Here is a 17,725-nt window from a genome sequence, read left to right on the forward strand (position 1 = left end):
TGAAATCTGCAAAGAAGAATATCTTAAACTAAGACTCTTTTATCTTGCATAGATGGGGGGATCTCTGGATATTCCCCCCCTTTTTTTTATTGTTACCTGGAATTTTGTGGTATTCTTTAGACTTTGAGTTATTTCTTCTGTTCAAATAACTCCTCCTTGATGGAAGTAAACATCTAAAGCTGGGAACTGAAAATTCACATTTGGTTATTTATAATATTTTGATAGCTATGCATGAATCTTTTATTTATTTCTTTTGCATTAAAATTAAAACAAGCTGGGCGGTGGTGGCGCACTCCTTTTAATCCCAGCACTTGGGAGGCAGAGGCAGGCGGATCTCTGTGAGTTTGAGGCCAGCCTGGTCTACAAGAGCTAGTTCCAGAACAGGCTCCAAAACCACAGAGAAACCCTGTCTGGAAAAACCAAAATAAATAAATAAATTAAATTAAATTAAAACAAGTACAGATGTTGATCCTATTTATGCCAGAACTATAAAATTCTGTTTATAGTTTGCCTTCCATTGTCCACCCCTACAATCTGAACCTGGGATCTGAGTTGCCTGTTTTCATTGTAAGAAATCAAAAGTCATGAATAACTGATTGTTGCTTTTAGGTTGAGTCAGTTTATTAAAAATGTCACTAGGGCCAGGCTTGGTGGCACAAGCCTTTAATCCCAGCCTTTCAGAGGCAGGTGGATCTTTGTGAGTTCATGGCCAGCCTGGTCTACATAGAGGATTTCAGAACTACTTAGAGAGACTTTGTCTTTTAAAAAAAAGTCACTGAAATTATCCCTTTTGGGGGCTAACTGTGAAAACCTTAGATGATACTAGATGGTCGTGGGTATATTACAGCTTCTTCAAGATATAATACCTAAGTAATTAAAGGAAAAAAATTAATGTAATTAAAATCCCGTGAAAAACTTTTATTCCATGTTCTTAACATTCTTTTGAACTTAGAAAACAATCTTTTTCTCACAGGAAAACCAGTGGCTGTTACCAGTAACAGAGGCACAGGAAGGGCGCCTTTACGTCCTGGTGCTAACCCCCAGCTGGAGTGGCAATATTACCAGAATAAAATCATGAAAGGAAAAGCAGGTACAAATGAGTTCTTTGAAGCCATAATGCTCCTATGGATGACTTCTGGATATTACTGTTGGTATTGGTGTTTTAGAAGTAACAGCAGAATTAGAATAATTAGCTCTTTACGAGTTTGAAGGTTTTAAGGATGCTAGTGACAACTTGAATCAAACCAAAACCTGAATCTAAATGGTTTATTGTTTGGTTTTCTGAAACTGGATGGTGGTGTTCCTGGAACTCAGTCAGGTGTGAATTTTAAAACAGTGATTAAATCTGCTAGATTGGGAATGAAAGTCATGATTGTTTTATAGAAACTTTCATCTGGACTTGAAGTATTAGCCATTTGGCTTATGTTACAGTGAAGACCCTGAACTTTGTCTTCTTCAGTGTTGTTAGAATTTAAAGCTAGGCACAGTGTATCTAATACCAGCATTTGGTAGATGGTAGTGGACAACTGATGCTTTCAAGGGAAGCCTAGAGAGCAGGGAAACCCTGAATTAAGAAAGAAGACAGACCTCTATTAGAAACATAATTTAAAGGCCAGCCAGACTTCCTTATTTGATTAAATTTGTTTATTAAAAGAAACATTTTCATAGCTATCTTGGAAAATTATTCTCGTCATAATAAGATCTTTTTTTATTTTTAGATTGTCCCTGCCTTAAAGTTCCAAAGAGTAAAAAAAAAGAAAAGTCTTTCACATTGATTGGTTTCCTTGTGGAATATCTTGTGAAAACACAATAGAAAAAATTTGTCTTAGGAAAACATTAACCAGAAGAGAAACCTAGAGCTCAGTAGGAAGGATCTAGTTTGGTTTATCCCAGTCACTTCAGTTCCCTGATTGTCAGATAGAAAACATTGGACATACGATGCTAACGAAGCAAGAGTAGTCTGGATGTCTGGATTTCTTTTCTGGAATTAGTCTTTTTGTTGATTGTGATCATCTGTTTACACAGTGGTCATTGGAAAGGGTAATGGTAGACATTTACTTTTTAGATGTTCCCATTTCTCAGGTTTCCTATGGCTTTTATTAGTTGCTAAATGTTCTCAGATATTTTTGAGATTCTCGTGTTTTGTGTCAGTAGATCGTGGGGTAACTTACTGCACTTGTTGAGGCTTCGCTTCATGGTCTGTGGTTAGTTTCTTAAGTGAAGTTTTATAAAAGGTTTTATTTTCTTTCTGTATTTTCTTTGTGGTATTATTAAAAAGATAAAACTTTGAGTTCTAGAAACCAAGAAATACGTAGCTGAAGGAAATCACAGTCCTTGTCACATTGAATACTTAGCGAACAACTATCAAAACAAAAATATCCCAGATGAGTATATTTGGTGGCGTTTCTAACTTCCATTGTGCTCAGATTCTGTTGGGTAGAATCTAAGCCTGCTGCTTATTTAAGCAGTCTGCATCTAGATTTTGACCTTGGCAGGCGCTTGTTCTTTAAAAGTAACAGGGAGCTTGTCTTCTTTTGTCTTGCCTTCCATCACTGTCTGGTCATACATGATTTTGCAGCAGAATATTTTCTTTGGTTACTTAATTATCTTCATCTTTGTAGCCACCAGATTTTAGCAGCTTTTTAAAATTCGTATCTCCTTCACTTCTATGGGTGTTACTCCAGAAGCCAAGTATTAGAGGAAATGTTTAAGTTCCACTTGGCATTGAAAATTGACAAAACAGATTTTCCTCTCCTTAGAAAAAGTGACTATATTACCTTGATACTCTTATTTTAACTTGATGATACTCTTTTTTTTTTCTTAAGCCCTTTGACTCATTTGGAGCTTATAAAAATATTTTCTGAACATAAAAGAATTGTCTTTTTATTAAGATTATAGCCAGACCTGTGCCCAGAAGAACTTGTTTTCCAATGCCTTTGTTCCACTTTTCCTGATCTCTCTTTCTCCGGGTCATTATTAGACATAGTACCAAAAATAAAAGTACTAAAGATCAGTTTAGAAGCTAGACTCTTTGACGTTTACGTACTAGCTTTGTAAAAATCAGTTCTAATATTTTGACTTGTGTGGTTAGGTTAGGCAGATACTACAACAAAAAGAAGCATCTTAGTCTTTTGGAAACTGATTTCTTGTTCCTTATATTCAGAAACTAAGTCAGTGTAACCAGGGCATTTCATCCGTCTGTGACTTCCTTTGTGAGCTGTTTCCTGAATCATCTCATTGATGATTTCATTCAGAATCATTTAAGCTCTGCACTTCATGGTAGGGGCCTTTTACCCCTTCCTGGACTCCCAGGATGCAGATGTTTTCTATCCCTTCAACAGCTTCAGTTTTCATTCTAAAGAGCAACAGTTGAAAAAATCGTATTAGTCATAGATTTATTCTCAGCGATTTCTTTTTCACAGACTTGTGTCCTGGCCTCTGATCTCTCCAACCGTTCCTCCACATTCTCCATGTGCCCGTCTAGTTTGTCAAGTTTTGATCAGCAGTTCTCTACTTTGCCCTCCAGTGAGGACAGTGTGTCCCTGCATTTCCCTGAATCTCACATGAAGCAACTCACTCCGCTGTTGGAGAGACCCACGCACTCTGCTGCACTGTGGAACAGGTCAGCCAGCCCAGTGAAGAGGAACACCACGGTGCTGCCTCTCAGGCCAGGGCATTGGGGGCGCATGGACCACACTCTGTTCTCACTTCAAACATGAGCTATCTGTAATTTCCAAATGAGACGCTTAGGCTAAGTAGTCCTTCAAAATAAGGGTCATGTAACTTCCTTTCAAAGCATAATTCGTGGTTATAACTTGGAAAGAAAGCAGACTGTGGCTGTGGTCTTTGGTTAGTGGCACCTCTGTTGGTCTGTTACTGACAATCCTTAAACTCTTACAGATTAGATAATGAACTGTTGCAGAAGCACTGAATAATCTACTCACTTTCTGTCTTGAGTTTGTAAGAGAGTGGCCTATATTACTTACATTTGACCAGAAATCATAGCTTGCTTTGCATATTCTTGTTTTTATTTTTAGATGCAAGTAGCATTTAACTCCCACCAAGATACCAGTTCTGAGTTTGTCTTGTATTCATGGTGTTCGTGTATAGGTGCTAGAATCTGGAAATAATTGTTTGGGTTGCATATTGGGTGAAAATGTTCATGGTAGTTAGTCAGATAAGGACGAGTTATTGTAGCCTATAAAGCCAAATACTGTGTTGTGTTTTCCTGGTGGTACAATAGGTTGGCTGTTTTTTCATGGAGCATTGAGACTCTCAAATGAATGGAAAAGAGGTACTGAGTTTGTTAGCTTTGTCTTATTATGGTATATGGTTTTTTGGAATTAGCTATTGATAGGTTTAGGTCTTGCTTTACTAACTATGTTATTTATAGAGTAGAGACATGGCTGAGATTGTGTTTTAAGAATGTTGAGGGTTTTTTTTTATTAAGTTCAGTAAAAGCAAACTTTATCTTTAACCTAATAGTATTATCCAAAGATGTATGACCAAAACTTTACTCATCTACTTCTCAATTATTAGTAAATCTCATTATGTTTCAGGTGTCCTATAGTCAGTAGGCTCTCTAGGGCATGTACTTTTATATGCTTGGTGAAATTGCAAAGTTGATTTGGATATTAGAAATGTTGGTGAACTGTTGTTCTGTTGCGGCAAGAATTACCTAATTCTGTAAAGCAGTTACTATTGATTATAATTGAGCTCAAGTTTGTTTTTTAAATTGAAATTACAATTGTTAAAAGTAGAAAATAATGCTTGAGGCTGTTTTTACCTGATGTGTTTAAAAGAAAAACCTTGAAGTTTAATATGAACCATCTTTATAGTATATGGAGATATATTTACATAATATATACATATTATTTGTGCACGTGTATGTCTATATGTATGTCATATATAGATAAGATCATCCGGTTACACTGGCTTAATTTCTAAATTTGAGGAACAAGAAACCAAAGTTTCTAAAAAGGATTACTAAGTTATTGTTTAATCACATGGCTGGCAGAAATTTGATTTCTCTTTGACAAAATTAGTTTCTCTTAGGAAATAACAAAATCATTCCAAGAATCTTGTATTGTCTGTTAACCTTTTCCATTACAGTGAGGTACAAAATTCTCCAAAAGCAGGGTTGGGAGTTTATTTCCCTGATCACTTTCATCCTTATCTACCCTGAACGACTGTGTTTTACAGGATAACAGAATATTTTACATTTATTAAAACAGAATACTTTGAATTTATTTTATGTTTTATCTGGCTGTTGCTGAAGAATATAATGCAAAAAATTTAATAGTTTTGTACTAAATATAGAAATAATACCAATTCAAATAGGTGTTTGGAACTTTTTAAACACTTGGCATCTTAAAATAATAGAAAACATTTCTTTAATAAACATTAAGAAAAATAAATTTTTAATGTAATAATTTTATTTTAAAGCAGATATACCAGATTCATCAGTATGGGAGAATCCAGAATCTACACAAACAAATGGAATTGATTCTGTTTTATCAAAAGCTGAAATTGCTTCTTGTAGTTATGAAGCCAGGTATGTAGAAGCTAAATGAGTTCTAGTTCTGAATGAATAGTTAATTATTCTTATATACTTTTTCTTGTAAGTCAAGCCTATGATTTCAACATATTAGATATGTATTATGAAAAGAAATATTTTTAGCGAGTCCCTTCATTTACATTACCATGATAATAATTTTAAATAATGTAATAGTTCCTCATGATAGATCCTGCAATGGAAACAAAAAGAAATTAGGCATTGTCATTTTTATTGTCTTTCAGGCATAAAAATAAAAGTTAGATTTTTTTTTTTTTAACTGGTGTTGACAGACCTTAGTAATTCAGTCTTTCCTTGTTACACGTAAGAAAAATTTCTTACGTTTTAAAACCAGTAATTGCTGGGAGAGATGGCTCTGCAGTTCAGAGCAGTTGTTCTTGGAGAAGACTAAGGTTCAATTTCTGACACCCACATGGTAGTTCACACCTGTTCATAACTCCAGTTCCAGGAAATCCAGTTCTTCTGGTCCTTGTGAACACAAGGCGCACATGGGGTGCACAGGCATACATTCAAGAAAACACACGAAAATAAAATTAAGTGGAAACTTGATTGCCTTTTAAATCATAAATTTCCTTCTATCAGACATTCTCACTTCAACTTAGTAAGAATGTGTAAATTTGTTACCACTAACTTTTGTGTAGGCAATTATCTCTCAGTCTGAAACCATAATTAGATCTGCCTTTTTAATGAGAGGAGTACACTTGTGCTACTTACATGTCAGAACATTATGTAAGGGCCAATGAGACAGCGTAGTGGTTAAGGGGCCCGCAAGTATGATGGCCTAAATTCAATCTTTAGAAATTCATGTAAAGAAGAGAAATTGGCTCCTCAGAATTGTCCTCCAGCATCCACAGGCATTCCAAGGCTTGTATCCCTACATATACACATCATCTACATAATTGTAATGAATGAAAATTTAAAAATAATAGTTATAAAAATAGGAGTAAAATAACTACTCATTAGAGGAATCTTTTTTTCTTTTTCAGTAATTGAACTCAGACACTTTCACCTTTATAATTTAGTGAGCACTCATGTATCTATGATATATATTAGAATTCAATAATTGTGGGGAAAGGTGTTAAATTATTTAAATTTTTCAGTATTTTTAAGTTTGGGGGTACTTCAGGAAGTCTGATCTGAACATAAAATATTTGAGCTCAACATAGTGTAGTTAGTAGTTTTTTAAAATTCTTGTAATTTTATTAAAATGCTATTTTACTAAAATAAATTATTCAAACATGCATAAATATAAAGCATGTTCTATTCTTACCTATTTTATGCTATGTCAAATGTAAACTCACTAAGTTTACTTTTATCATAAACAAAAACTGTTTTACTATTGTCAATTGATAATGTGGCCAAAAATATGAAACTTACCTTTCTAAAGTAGTAAAGTGAAATAGAGATGAATTAGGATTGTTGGCAGTGTTCTTAACATAGGTAGTTCAGAGCTTAGTGTTTAGAGTGTATTAAATGAACCTGGCAACTAATAGGTAGACAGTTGTTACAGTGCCCAGAAGTGCGTCCTTGCAAGTTGATAAAGGGAGAACTTGGGCCTTTTTAGGGTCTTTGTCAACAAACACCAGCTACTTCAAAGATGAATGCTGGATGGAAGTCCCAAGGTTTTGTCCCAACTAGGTGTGTGGTCTCAATTCTGGTAGTTCTCTGAACTTACTGGTCTCTGTTTGATGGTATATTTGTATTGACCCACAGGTGGCGACTACTGTGCTGAAGATCAAAATAATAGGGGTTACAGTAGATTAGCACGAAGTAGTTTGTGGCAAGATACATAAGTGCTAGTTAAATAGTACATTTTATTTCAGATTTGAGTAAAAAGATAAAAATGAGCTTGAGAACCAAAGCCAAGTAAACCCATGTCTGTACAATCACCTTTTTTGTCATTTTCTATTTTCTAGAATGCTTTTTACAATGCATGTCTTCAAAACAATTTCTTACCCCTTTTCTAACCAAATTTACTAATTTTATCAGAAATGTTTGAGATTAGAGTTATAGAGTATGGAGATGTTCTAGTTGTATGCAGTGATGAACTTGACATAGACAGTAGTGAAGTTACAAAGAAAGAAATGTGACTAGGTGGTGGACATCTCTCGACACTGGGTGTGTCCATAGAGATTACTGGACACACTATAGAGAGCACATGTTATACGTGATGAGAAGATAGTTGTGGTGAAGAAAATGAAATTTTTATTCTTAAGCCACAGATACGGTGGTAAGAGATGGTAATTCTCACACGTGGGAATCAGAGGCAGGAAAAAGAGTTCAGTGTCATTTTCTGCTACATTCAAGGATGTACATCCTGTTGATTCAAGGGTGTACATTCTCCACATTCAAGGCCTTATCTCAAATATACCCCTCTAAAGTGAAAAAGAATTTTTTAATATGCTTTTATAAGAACCTTTTACTGTTATTTAATGATAATAGATTTATGATATGTAGTATATTGAATGAACATCAATAGTGACTTGGTGCTTTTTTCTTTTTATATTGTTTAATCCCACCCTAAAGAGTTTTGTCTATGCCGGGTGGTGGTGGCTCACGCATTTGGAAGGCACAGGCAGTCAGATCTCTGTCAGTTGGAGGCCAGTCTGTTTACAAGAGCTTGGCAGGCACCAGAGCTACACAGAAAAACCCTATCTCGAAAAACAAAAAGAAAAAAAAAAGTTTTATCTTAGTGAAGCATATTGCAGTAAAAATGTGTACTGTGTACTTTAAAATGGGACATTAATTCTATTTCGTAGCACATATTTAAAAATACAGCTTTGATAACTCACTCTGTATGGATTTTAGTTAGGAGGAACACATGAATCATTCTGTTAAAATCAAACCACTTCAGGGTTTGTTTGTTTTATGATAGAGTATCATTATATAGCTCAACTGGTCTAGAACTTTTCTGTGTCCCAGCTTGCCCTCAGAATCCTCTTGCTTCTGCCACCACGTAGGCGCTGCAGTTTCACTGTGCATTATGACACCTGGCGGACTTCTTTTGTGATTGTCCTTATTGGTTTATTTTCTGTGAAATAAATCCTAATTTTCTGAACATACATCTACTTACGGAAAATGTATTTTTCCCTTAGTTATGGGAAGACTTCCTGGGTTTGTTTCTTTTGTTCAGAACTTCTTTATGGTGTCCAATGGCCTTAGACTCTCTGCTGTGATGGGAGATGTAGCTCAGTTGGCAGAATGCTTGCCCAGCATGCGCAAGGCCCTGGGTCAGATCCTTAAACATAGCAAAACCTGGGTGTGGTGGCAGCACCTGCACTTGTCCAACACTTGAAAGATGGAAGCAAGCGGATCAGAATTTCCATCCTCAGCAACGCATAGAATATTTCCTTTGTGAAAGTTGCTTGAGTACCTAAGTAGAAATAGCATATTTTTCTAAGTAACATCTTTGAAATTTTTTTATATATTGAATTTTTAAAAAGGAAAAAGAACATTTGTAGGATCATTGTAACATGTGCCTTTAAGACTGAGTTTTTTTAATTTGAATATTGAACTTACATATTTTATAACTATTTTACCAAAATTTTACCCTTTTTCAAAGCTAAATTTTAGGGAAAAAAAATTTCTAATGTTCCCATATACTTATCTAAACTATTGTATTGGTACTTCTCCATGTATGGATAAGCATTGGTTTATTAAGGCCTACTCAGGTCATTCTGAGTAGATGTAAGGACATGCTGACAAAGTATCTTGAGGTCTGTTTGTGGGACACACCTAGCACCTTACAGAATGCTTGATGATGTAACTGCATGTAGCTAGCTTTTTCAGCTGCCTTTATTGTCACGTCATGGCTTCCTTTCCTAACATTGTTTGCTTCTTACTAGATACTCTGCCCATTTGACACTTGATACTGAAATAGTTCATTACTTTTGTTTACATGAAAAAGTGCTTGTAGCTTTGTATTTGCCTCTCAATTAACTTGAGGTTTCTTAATTCTTTGTAGTTCTCAGTGGCGATCTCAAGGTTAGAGTAGTAATAGAAGACTGCTTATTCACTTGATCATAGGCAAGAGGCCAAGAGATAATTGTATCTGTTTCTTAAGCAATCATACCTCCAATTAAGTCCATACTTGGTGAATATTACTGAATGGATGTATGGAATAACCGTGATCATTCTATGTAATATTGTGTAATCTGGTGAAACATTGCTTTTTTTTGCTTGTGTTTTTACTGTGATATTTTTTCTTGATTCTTTACAGAGTGATAAAATGGAATTTTACTAATTATGTATAATTCCATAATTGTAGTTTTATGCTGAATGCTCCAAATATCAAAGGTAATGTGGGGCATTGAGACACACAGTAGATTTAAAATTTACCATTTTCAATTAGGTCCCTCAAAGTTCTGGAACCCTGGCTCCTGCCCAGAGTGATGTCCTACCATACAATGCTGTTGGCATCTCAACCACTGCGGAGCCACTTGAGGAGCATTGGAATTGGTCAATTGGGAATTGGGTGGTAATAGGATGAGTACATTTTGTCTGTTTGTCACATAGCACTGTTTTGTGTAGTTCTTTCGTTCATATTCTTTGTCTTTGGGGGATGAGCCCTGGCTAAACTGTGCCATGTGTTAGAAGAAGAAAAGCATTTTGACAGCACATTCCTGCTCTGTGGTGGTTGTGATATCACCAGCATATGGCATGCTGGCATCTCTGCAAAGGGGCCAGAGGTCAAGTTTTAGAAGTGTTTATCTATAGACAAAAGAGATGTCATTTACTGTAGTAAGACAATTATATTGTTTTCTGTTGGGGGGACAGCAGACTTGTAAATTATCCTAATGCCTATTGTTAACCCCTAACGAGAGGGGGAGTTACATGGAAATTGTATATTAGTGGCATGGGGAAATCGAACATACCTGCTATTTGGTTGTCAGCTTAAGACTTCCTGATGTAATCTCTACTTTATTTTCTTTTCTTTTTTTTTTTTTTAGACAATTTGGCATTAAGAACGGAATGTTTTTTGGGCATGCTAAACAGTTATGTCCTAATCTGCAAGCTGTTCCATATGATTTTCATGCATACAAGGAAGTTGCCCAAGCAATGTATGAAACATTGGCAAGGTATTGTGTATAATACTCTCATGTTCATTCTCCTTTGATTGACTCCTAAGAGAGTCCAGTTTTCTTTAGCATTTTGAGAGTCAGTGGGTTTTGTCTTTCCTGTGATCCTTTTTCTCCATCTGCTAATTTGATAACTGCCTTTCTTTATGAAGCTTCAGTATTGGGAGTTTAGTCTCAAGGGAAAATTTGCATTCCATCAGTGTTCCAGTACTTCTGAAGTGAGGTGAAATCTGTGTATGGACGTGATTTTCTTCTGAAGTGAGGTGAAATCTGTGTATGGACGTGATTTTCTTCTGAAGTGAGGTGAAATCTGTGTATGGATGTGATTTTCTTCTGAAGTGAGGTGAAATCTGTGTATGGACGTGATTTTCTTCTGAAGTGAGGTGAAATCTGTGTATGGATGTGATTTTCTTCTGAAGTGAGGTGAAATCTGTGTATGGACGTGATTTTCTCTCCCATGAAACCAGATAGACGAAGAATTTGGGTATTTTGTTGTTTTTGTTTCACTTGGTTCTTTTTAATTACATTTGAATTATAATTTGTTTAAAATTAGAATTCACAGAATAAGGTATAATAGGGTGCACTGTATCCCAGAATTTTAATACCAGCAAGGTTAATGGAGGAAAGCCCCTGAATTGTAACTGAATAAATTTAAAACTAATGAGCCAATGACAGAGAAGCATTTAAAAATCTTTTTTCATCTTAAATTTTTGTCTTTTCTTTCTTTTTTATTGATTTTTATTGAGCTCTACATTTTCTCTGCTCCCCTTCCTGACTCTCCCCTCCCCTTTAACCTTCTCCCAAATCCCCCATGCTCCCAATTTACTCAGGAGATCTTTTCTTTTTTTACTTCCCATGTAGATTAGATCCATGTATGTCTCTCTTAGGGTCCTCATGGGATTTGTGATTTGTGGGCTGGTTTTCTTTGCTTTATGTTTAAAAAGCACGTATGAGTGAGTACATGTGATAATTATCTTTCTGGGTCTGGGTTATCTCACTCAAAATAATGTTTTCTAGCTCCATCCATTTGCCTGCAAAATTCAAGATGTCCCTTTTTTTCTGCTGTATAGTACTCCATTGTGTAAATGTACCACATTTTCCTTATCCATTCTTCGGTTGGTCGAGGAGCATTTAGGTTGTTTCTAGGTTCTGGCTATGACAAACAATGCTGTTATGAACATAGTTGAGCACATGTACTTGTGGCACGATTGAGCATCCTTTGGATATATACTCAAAAGTGGTATTATGGGTCTTGAGGACGGTTGTTTCCTAATTTTCTGACAAATCGCTAAATTGACGTCTAAAGGGGTTGTACCAGCATCCCATCAGCAATGCAGGAGTGTTCCCTTTTCCCCACAACCTCTCCAGCAAAAGTTGTCATCAGTGTTTTTGATCTTGGCCATTCTTACAGGTGTAAGATGAAATCTCAGAGTTGTTTTGATTTGCATTTCTCTGATGACTAAAGATGTTGAGCATTTCCCTAAGTGCCTTTCAGCTTTTTTAGATGCCTCTGTTGAGAATTCTCTGTTTAAGTCTGTACTCCATTTTTTTTTATTGGATTATTTGTTCTTTTGATGACCAATTTCTTGTTCTTTGTATGTTTTGGAGATCAGACCTCTGTCTGATGTGGTGTTAGTGAAGATCTTTTCCCATTCTGTAGGCTGTCATTTTGTCTTATTGACTGTGTCCTTTGCTTTACAGAAGCTTTTCAGTCTCAGGAGGTCCCATTTACTGTTTTTCTCAGTGTCTGTGCTACTGGGGTTATATTTAGGAATTGGTCTCCTGTGCCAATGCGTTCAAGTGTGCTTCCCACTTTCTCTTCTATGAGGTTTAGTGTGGCTGGCATTATGTTGAGGTCTTTGATCCATTTGGACTTGAGTTTTGTGCATGGTTCATCTTAAAAGTTTTAAGCATATCAAAAATATTTTTTATAAAACTAAGTCTCTGGTAATTGTTTTACAATGGTTGGTTAGTTAGCTTGAGGAAAAAAGGATTTCTTTTTTGGTATAGGCTTTTAAGATACTAAGGCAGTATTAAAAAGAATAAAAATAATGTAGTAGTATGTACATGCTCTAAAGTCAGTCATGTAGTTTCTGTGTAAAGGGCTAGAAGAGGTCTTTCTCACAAGTACTTAATTCTGTAAATTGAAAAAGTCTTAAGTGATGTAAATCCCCAACTCAGGCCTGCTCTGGTGAAAATGTAAGGACATTGGTCCAAGAACCCTGCCAACACCCTTAAGACACAAGAGTGAGCACATACCTGCCTCTGACTTCACTTCTGACTGCCCGCCCCCCAATTGAAAGTAGACTGTTTCTCATACTATATATCCTGTTTACTGTTTCCCCTCCCTCTAGACGCCCCATTCCTCTTCAGTCCACTTCTCTGGATCCGTTCCCCTTCCGTCTCTCATTAGAAAAGTATAGGCTTCTAGTAGATAACAAACATAGCAAAATAAAATATAATAAGGCAAGCAAAAACCATTCCGTCGAAATTGGATAAGGCAAACCAACAGTAGGAAAAGAGCCCAAGAGCATGCATGAGGATCGGAGTCCTATAAAAATTCTAAACTGAAAACTTTAATATATATGCAGAGGTCCTGGTGCAGACCCACCCATGTAGGCCTGCCTTTTTGTTTTTGTTTGTTTGTTAAACTTTATTCTGAACACTCTTAACCAGTGTGTTCATGTAGCTGCTTGTTTCTGCTAGTCTCACCAAAAGAAAAAATTCCAGTCCCTGCTTTTGTGGAAGCTGTTTTAATAATGGAAAAAAAAAATGTATAAGGAAAGATTTCAGTTACCTATCAGTCACAACTATTCTTTTTTTTTTTAATTTTTTTTATATTTATTTATTTTATTATGTATACAATATTCTGTCTCTGTGTGTGTCTGCAGGCCAGAAGAAGGCATCAAACCTCATTACAGATGGTTGTGAGCCACCATGTGGTTGCTGGGAATTGAATTCAGGACCTTTGGAAGAGCAGGCAATGCTCTTAATCACTGAGCCATCTCTCCAGCCCCAGTCACAACTATTCTTAATGCAAGTGCAGTACTTTGGGCGTTACCATGTTTTAAATGTGTTGAAATGCTGTTTAAAAGCTGAGGGCATTGATAGCATCTAAAGGAGGGCTGGGAATAGGCTAATAGAGGGGCTGCTGTTTTCTCGGTTACACTAGTGGAGTAGGTTGTGCCTGGGGACTAAATAATTGAGAGAGAGCTAGGGCCAGTTCTACTTTCAGTGTGTGAACACTTTAGTTGGATGTTTCTGTTCTCAGAAAAACTCATTGTCTTTATTTTAAAAATAAAAACAAAAGAACACTAAAACCTTTGTTAAATTTTTAGTCTGAGTAGCATTTGTTTATTGGATGAGTAAATATGATTTATAACCTACCAAAAGGTGTGTATCAAGTGGATTGAGACAGTGATTTTGAGACCTCTTCAGCTATCTCTGGTCTGATTCTGTTCCATGGTTCCTTTGTCCTATTAAATATCTAATAACTATTATAATCCTCAGGGTTTATTGCTGAGGTGGTATTTTGCTTTTAGCTAAACAGTAGTTCTTGAACTGATGTGTGTAAACTTCTGTTCATAAAGGTTTCTGATAAGCCATGTTTGAAATTTTCTTAGATATTTTGGTACCTGTGATCCATTTACCACTTTGTAGCTATTTGTATATACAAGAGAATTTTTAGTAAGTCATTTCAGCTGTTATAGTTTTAGTATGAAATTGGAATACTAATTAACTTTGTAGTTAAAAGTTAGATAACTAAATAATGGCCCTTTGGATGCGTTATTAAAGATTAAAAGTATGTTTTTGTTGATTTTCAATAAAAACGCCTTGTCTTTTTTTGTAACATTTAATGTCTCCCAGAGCAGACCTTAGGTATTCATTGTCTTTGCTTTGTATTGATAGCTACACACACAGCATTGAAGCTGTCAGTTGTGATGAAGCCTTACTGGACATTACTGACATCCTTGCAGAGACTAAACTTACTCCTGATGAATTTGCAACTGCCCTCCGAATGGAAATCAAAGACAAGACTAAATGTGCTGCCTCTGTTGGAATTGGTTAGTATCTGACTTGTTATGTACTTGTTTTTACTCAGTTTGGAATCCTTTACTATCCCTTAACTTAAAGTAATTTTAATAACTTACTTCGTGTTGCAGAAGTGGGTTTTTTTTTTTGACCTTTTAGCATTGCTTACAGATGTGCAATAACTTAAAATTGTTGGAAATGGAAGTAAAGTGTTAGTAGTAGAATATTTTTTCATTAAGGGAGTTAGAATCATTCTTGGTTCTCAAGAAAGGAGAGTTAGATTAACTTTCAATTCTTGTTTTCCTCAACTTTGAACAGAAACTATACCTTAAAAACAGGTTCATAGCTTAGAACTTGAAGCTCAGCTTTAGTCTTCTCTTCCTTTGCTTTCCGGGCACCTCACATGTCCTCTGCAGTTGTAGACTCTACTTCCTCCTCTCTCCATTCTGCCTTTCATTTATTCAGCTGTTGCCCACACCTGTCATCCTTATGTTGACTTTATGCTGTACCATTTAGAATTGAAATGCGTAGGCTTTCTGTGCCACTTTTTCTACTTATCTAAGCCTGTTCCAAACTGTCTACCAGGAAACCCTGTCTTACCATGCTCTCAGGTGGAACGCTTCACACTCTGTCCTGCAGACTTGAAAAATAATTAATAAAGCTTTCTAAGCATGCTGCTGTTTCCAGCTGATTCCAGCATTCTCATTCATAAACTCTTTTCCCTTAAGCCCTTGTCTTTTGAATCAATAGGATTTAGATTGGGAACTCAGTGACATCATAGATAGGTTAATGCTACATTAATTTGAGGCAGGGGAGAATATAGACCAACCTGAAATCATGGTGAGACCATGTCTCAAGATGGGGGTTTGTGAGAGAAAGGACCAGTGATTTACGTTTAGAGATGGAGGTGACAAACATGCTGCTGAAGCACTAGGAACTACTAGGGTGTCACAAAGCAGAAGAAAGAACAACTTTGTAAAACTGGGCTGAGCACTCAGCAGCCACTTATACTTGGTACTTCCAACCAAGTAAGTCTCTTTATTTACCACTGCCCACTATAGAAAGAAACTTCTTTGACCAAGCTTGAGAGTAGCAAAAAATAATTTATGTGTGTAAACATAAATATTTTGACAAGTAGTTTGACAATATGCCCATTTAGCGAAAGAATATTGGGTGTGTATAGTCTCATATCCACCTGGTCTGTGGCCTGCCCAGCTATGGGATGTATAAAGATTTAGAATCCTGTCCTGTGGAGCAGGTATCACATGTAATCAGAGAGCAGTGTTTGACCCCTATAGCATTCATTCCCAGTATTGCACCAAGCGAGTACATCTTCCAGCAATATTTTTAAGATGTGAAACATCACAGAATACTGAAAGTTAAAACAGATGAATACATTGCCATTATTCATACAGGTACTGTCTGGCCTCCCAGACTCCCTACTGTTGACCTACAAGTCCCTATCAGCCTTTCTTCTACCATCCTCTGTACTTCAGTGTCAGACACAGTTGTAATTCCTTGTTTTTAATCATATTTCTAATCTACAAGTGATTGTGTAATATATTTTCAGTTCAAGAATGGAATTCAAACTAAAATGCCATTTGTTAATTCACTCCTGTCTTTGTCTCTCTCACCCTAAATTTACCACTTTGAGCATTTTGGTATGACTTTCCGAAACTTGAACTTTCTTACATGATGTGGGAGTGATTTCTTATTAATAAAGAAACTGCCTAGACCCATTTGATAGGCCAACCCTTAGGTAGGCGGAGTAAACAGAACAGAATGCTGGGAGAAAGAAGCTGAATCAGGAGTCGCCATGATTCTCCCACTCCAGGCAGACGTAGGTTAAGATCATTCCTGGTAAGCCAGCTCGTGGGCTACACAGATTATTAGAAATGGGCTAGTCCAGGTGCGAGAGCTAGCCTAGAAGAGGCTAGATAGAAATGGGCCAAGCGGTGTTTAAAAGAATACAGTTTCCGTGTAATTATTTCGGGTAAAACTAGCCGTGGGAGTGGACCCGGCCGGGGACGCAGCCTGCCGCTCGTATTACTACACTTACAAGAGCCAGTATATATATAGCCTAGGAAAATATGTTATTACATGATTCTTTCCTATGTTGTTAATGCAGGACTTCCCTGGTATCTTGGTGTTTCACTCATGGAAAAGCTTACCTGAGACTGTACATCTAGTCAGTCAAACTTGAGCCTCCAACAGCCCTTCTATAGACCCATGCCCTCTGCTGTTTATGGTGCCTGACTATATCTCTGCCATCATTTTCTTTTTTTCCCTAACATAGATTATTTGAGGGATTTCACATCCTGTACCAGATAACACTCACTTCTAATCCTCAGGTCCTCCTCTGGTTTGTGTTGTGTTGCCTGTATATCCACTGGAACATGGTCAGTCTCCCAGTAGCCAGCCCTTTAAGGAAGTCAGGCTTGCCCTGTATAACCCCTGCCAGATTCCCTCAGTTATGGAGAGCTACACTTCAACATCCTTATCACAATTTTATTGAAGAGTTCTTTGATGGTTTCCTTTCTAGGCCGTCACTTTGGAGTGGTGAGGTGCGGGTAGGGGTTGTCCCTGTTTCTCGACTGTTTGAGTCTTTGGTCATAGATGCCACTGCACAAGTAGCTCCCTTGTCCTTTGCATTCAGCAGGGGTACAGATCATGGGCTTCTGGCGTCAGCACTTGCCATTGACTCAACTGTACAGATCACGGATACCATCATAGCCTTCTGCAGCAACATGGCCTTCAGGGCAGCACGGGCCAAGTACACCAATATGGTGCTGATGGTGGCAGCAGCACAGACCACAGATACCCGAATAGCCTCCAGTGGCAACACAGGTCTGGACTTCAACATGGTCCCCAGCTGCTGCAGAACCACGAACGATCCCAGAGTTCTCATAGGCAGCACAGACTACAGACATCAACATGACCTCAGGCAGCCTCCAAGGCCACCCACATCGACATGGCCTGGGACTGTGTAGATGTTTCCCATGTTACCATCGAGGGCCATGCAGTTGTTTATGAGGACACC

The 17,725-nt window shown here is 37.0% G+C and overlaps 1 protein-coding gene across 9 annotated transcripts in view; it reads left to right on the forward strand.

Annotated features, from left to right (window-relative positions):
- Positions 1–17,725, forward strand: part of Rev1 (REV1 DNA directed polymerase) — a 71,060-nt gene that overhangs the window by 42,207 nt on the left and 11,128 nt on the right. For 5 of the 9 annotated variants that reach the window (XM_041655530.1, XM_041655528.1, XM_041655527.1 and 2 more), the window contains 4 exons: positions 974–1,090; positions 5,446–5,554; positions 10,525–10,653; positions 14,563–14,717. In XM_041655530.1, coding sequence (XP_041511464.1) covers positions 974–1,090; positions 5,446–5,554; positions 10,525–10,653; positions 14,563–14,717 — 510 coding nt within the window. Of the gene's footprint in view, positions 1–973; positions 1,091–3,438; positions 3,623–5,445; positions 5,555–9,949; positions 10,053–10,524; positions 10,654–14,562; positions 14,718–17,725 lie in introns of those variants that run through there. The other 4 variants (XM_041655532.1, XM_041655535.1, XM_041655534.1 and 1 more) reach the window with 4 other exon arrangements.

Source organism: Microtus oregoni, unplaced genomic scaffold, assembly GCF_018167655.1.
Source record: "Microtus oregoni isolate MIOR12 unplaced genomic scaffold, Mior012 000007F_ref0000211, whole genome shotgun sequence".
Taxonomy (NCBI): domain Eukaryota; kingdom Metazoa; phylum Chordata; class Mammalia; order Rodentia; family Cricetidae; genus Microtus; species Microtus oregoni.